We start from the raw sequence: 3745 nt of genomic DNA, 5'->3' as shown, positions 1-3745 counted from the left end.
TTGGGAGCAGAGCCCTGGCAGTGGGTGGGGGGATGCGGGTCCCCCCCACGGTGGGGGTTGGTGTTGCTGGGTCAGGCCCCGCCGGCTCCATTGTCAGCCCGGTGCCGGCGGGGGGGACACAGCGGGTTTGGGGCCCCCCAGGAGTGCCGGGGGTGGGTGTGGAGCCTGGGAGCTGCCGAGTGTGGAGGGTGGAGCGGGGCGATGCCGGAGCTGGGGGACCCCCGGCAGCCTGGAGGGGGGAGCACGGAGAGGGAGGAGCCCTGGGACCCCTGGGAGCCTCAAATGGGGGGGCACAGAGAAGGGGAAGCCTGGACAGTGGGGACCCCTGGGATCCCCAGGACAATAAAGTGGAGAACCTGGAGGCGGAGAATTTCTTGGAACACGGCACCCTGAAGGTGAGAGTCAGAGGAGAAGGGAATCTTGGGACCCCCAACACTCCCAGCATCCCTAAGTGGGACCCCCAGCATCCCAGACAGGGGAGACCCTCTGAACCCCAGAGGGGAGAGACTAGAGAGGGGGAACTCCTGGGAGAGATTTTTTTGGCTGCTTTTTTTTTGGAGTATATTTTTTAGCTGAATCTCACTTTTTTGCAAGTTGGGAGGGTGAGGGTCTTCTTGCTCTTTCTAAGGGAGTTTTTGCCTGAATCTTGGTGGTTTGGGTTTTTCTGGGCTGAATCTTGGTGTTTTGGAGGTTTTTATGATGCCCGGTGAGTTCTAGAGATGGACTTGGGCAGGAGGAACCCCCAAGCCAACGCGCTCAGCCCTTGTTTTCTCCCCATCAGGATTTGTCCTTCCCAAAGCTTGTGCGGATGGAGGAGGAGGCTGCGAGGAAGAGGAAGATGCCTTGGGCCCCCCAGGCAGGTGAGGAGGAAGTCAGTGTCCCTTTGGGCGGGTGTTGTGCTGGCTCTGGCAGCCCAGCGTGGCCCCGGCTGCAGGACAACCCTGCTGCCGCCGCCGTCCTGCCGGGGCCGGAGTTGGGGGGATGTCCTTGGCCTTCCCTGTGGGCCGGAGGCAAATCCCCTCCCTGTCCTTCTTGCTTCCTGCCCCAGGCCCCGAGCTGAGGACGGAGAGCCCGGAGGACAAATCCCCCCGTGAGACCCTGGTGGGAGAGGCCGTTTTGAAGGGCTCCACAGTGCAGGAAGGCAGCGGGGAGGAAAAGGTCCGGAGATCCCCCCACAGGAGGGGCTCCAAAGGCAGCCCAGGGTGCTCTGAGGAGGAAAGACCCAGGCTGGGCCGGGAAGGCGGCTGGAGCTTGAGGCAGAGCTCTGAGCTGGTGGTCCCTGAGAAGCCTCCCAGCAGGGAGAAGCCCTTCAGGTGCTTGGAGTGTGAGAAAAGCTTCAGCCGGAGCTCCCACCTGCTCCAACACCAGCACATCCACACTGGGGAACGTCCCTACACGTGTGGGGAATGTGGGAAGAGCTTCAGGAGCAACTCCAACCTGATCGAACACCAGCGCACCCACACTGGGGAATGGCCCTACACGTGTGGGGAATGTGGGAAGAGCTTCAGTTACAGCTCCCACCTCCTCAAGCACCAGCGCATGCACACTGGGGAACGTCCGTACACGTGTGGGGAATGTGGGAAGAGCTTCAGATGGAGCTTCGGATTCCGCACCCACCAGCGCATCCACACGAGGGAGAGGCCCTACAAGTGTGGAGAATGTAGGAAGAGCTTCAGGACCAGCTCCGACCTCCTCAAACACCAGCTCATCCACACTGGGGAACGGCCCTACAAGTGTATGAAATGTGGGAAGAGGTTTCAGACCAGCTCCAATCTCCTCAGGCATGAGTGGACGCACACGGATGAGAGGCCCTTCCGCTGCACCGACTGCGGGAAGGGCTTCAAGCACAACTCTCACCTCGTCACCCACCGGCGCATCCACACTGGGGAGAGGCCCTACAAGTGTGGGGAGTGTGGGAAGAGCTTCACCAAGAGCTCTGGCTTGACCAGACACCAACAGACCCACCAGTAAGAGAAGCCCTGCGAATGCTCTGACTGTGTGTGGAGATTCCTGCCTTGGCTGGGGACCCCCCAAGGTCACTGCTGGAGGTTGAGAGCAGAGATCTCCCCCCGAGCGTTGGTCTGGGGGAGTTCCATCCATCTACTTATTAATTATTGCTTTTGTTTCAGCTTTAGTAGAATTGCTTCAACAATTACTTTAATGTAGAGCACTGTCCTATCTTATCTTGTACTTCTGGTAGTTTTAGTGTTTCTATTGTGCAGTAAATAGTTCTGATGAAGCTCTTTTGACTGATCATTTGTATCTCTAAATAATTCATTTCTATCAGTAGATCTGATTTGCCATCATTAAAACCTGGGGGACAAAAGTGTTTCAGTCACACCTCTGTAATTCCTCTCAACTGAAACTGTTGGCATGATCCAAGGCTGAGGTTGGATCCAGCAGTTCCCAGCACCCCACAGTAATTTGGGAGCTCAGGGGAACAGCCCCTTAACCAAAACCTGGTGCCCAAAGACCCCCATGGGACTGTCAGACCCACCAGACCACCTCCCCTTTTCCACCCTTCTCCCTCTTCCTCCCACTTTTCCATGGTCCTCTCAATCCCCAGCCCCCCCCCAGGATCACTCTGAGGTCTCAACCCCTACTTTTTTCCCGTTCTCCCACCCCTTCCACATCATCCTCCCACTCCCCAGCCCCCTCATGCTCAGTTTGGGGGTCCCACCCTCCCCTTTCCCCACTCTTCTGACCTCTCCCACCCATTTCCCATCACCCCCCAAACCTCAGATCCCTCCCCCCCCACTCCCCTCCCACTCAGTTTGGGGTCCCACCACCCCTTTATCCCCTCTGACCCCCCTTTTCCCACCGACCTCCCCCTTCCCACCCCCCACTCACCCGAGAGCTCCTCGCCCGCAGCCGGGGGGGCTCCCAGCACCACCAGTGCCCAGAGAAGTCCCCCCAGAAAAGGGGTTGGGTGGGGTCCTGGGTGGGCTCTGAGTGTGTTTGGGGGTCCTTGAGGGGCTGTGGGAAGGTTTTCGGGAAGTTCCCGGCGCCTGTTGGGGTGAGCTGGGTGCTTTATTGAGGGGCAGGTGCCCTCCCAAAGCCCCCCCAGAGTGGGTTGACACAGGTGGGACACTGTGGGGTCCCCATTCCCGATCCATTCCAGGGCCGGTTCTGCTCCCCCCAAACTCGGCTCCACCCCGTGGGATTCCCCCAAGCCCCTCCCCCAGTGCCCCCCAATAACCGGGACTGGGGAGAACTGGGAAGCTTTCCTGGGATCACTGGGAGCAGCCGGGCAGAGGCAGAGTGACAGCAGGGGAGGGGGGGGGACACACGACCCCCCCAAAATCCTCGCAGGGACGGGGGGGTCCAGGCTGGGCCCGAGGCCCCGGGGAGGGGCTGCGGCCGCCGGCGGCTCAGGAGCTCTGTGGGGATGTGAGAAAAATCTCATTTATTGAATTTAGAAAGACGGCAAAAGTTTGCAAAACAAAAGGAATAAAACGAAAAGGAAAAATTACAACACGTGTTGGGTGTCCTAGGCACGCAGGATTCCCAGGAACACACCCTTCAATTCAAAAGTCCCGCTTTTTAAACATTCTTAAGGTTCAACCCCGTTTACGTCATAGAAGAGGCGTTCCCCTCTTTCTGGTTGGCTGTGTCGTGCTGGGAGGTGGAGTGTCCAGCAGCATGGCAGCTTCCAGGACCAGCCATGTGGTATAAGGGGTTTCCTTACCAATATTCATTTACAGTTCCCTATTCCCGTTCACATGTTTCCCTGACACCGGTTCCA

The 3745-nt window shown here is 58.6% G+C and overlaps 1 protein-coding gene across 1 annotated transcript; it reads left to right on the top strand.

The window, feature by feature from the left end:
- The first annotated feature begins 808 nt into the window (after positions 1-808).
- LOC113961577 (zinc finger protein 239-like) lies at positions 809-1971 on the top strand. The gene is made up of 3 exons (XM_027672003.1): positions 809-860; positions 1049-1526; positions 1611-1971. Exons 1-3 carry the CDS (start codon positions 809-811, stop codon positions 1969-1971), a joined length of 891 nt encoding a protein of 296 aa, XP_027527804.1.
- Positions 1972-3745: the final 1774 nt, after the last annotated feature.

This window comes from Neopelma chrysocephalum, unplaced genomic scaffold, assembly GCF_003984885.1.
Source record: "Neopelma chrysocephalum unplaced genomic scaffold, ASM398488v2 Primary Assembly neopelma1_97292, whole genome shotgun sequence".
Taxonomy (NCBI): Eukaryota; Metazoa; Chordata; class Aves; order Passeriformes; family Pipridae; genus Neopelma; species Neopelma chrysocephalum.
The sequence above is the reverse complement of the archived record's forward strand: the minus strand, read 5'-3'. Positions and strand labels throughout refer to the sequence as shown.

Excerpts from the sequence above, each read along its gene's own strand:
- LOC113961577 (XM_027672003.1), top strand. The coding sequence starts at position 809 with ATGGAGGAGGAGGCTGCGAGGAAGAGGAAGATGCCTTGGGCCCCCCAG. Across the intron at positions 861-1,048 it reads GCCTTGGGCCCCCCAGGCAG|GCCCCGAGCTGAGGACGGAG; the intron begins GTGAGGAGGAAG and ends TTCCTGCCCCAG. Across the intron at positions 1,527-1,610 it reads AGTTACAGCTCCCACCTCCT|CACCCACCAGCGCATCCACA; the intron begins CAAGCACCAGCG and ends CTTCGGATTCCG.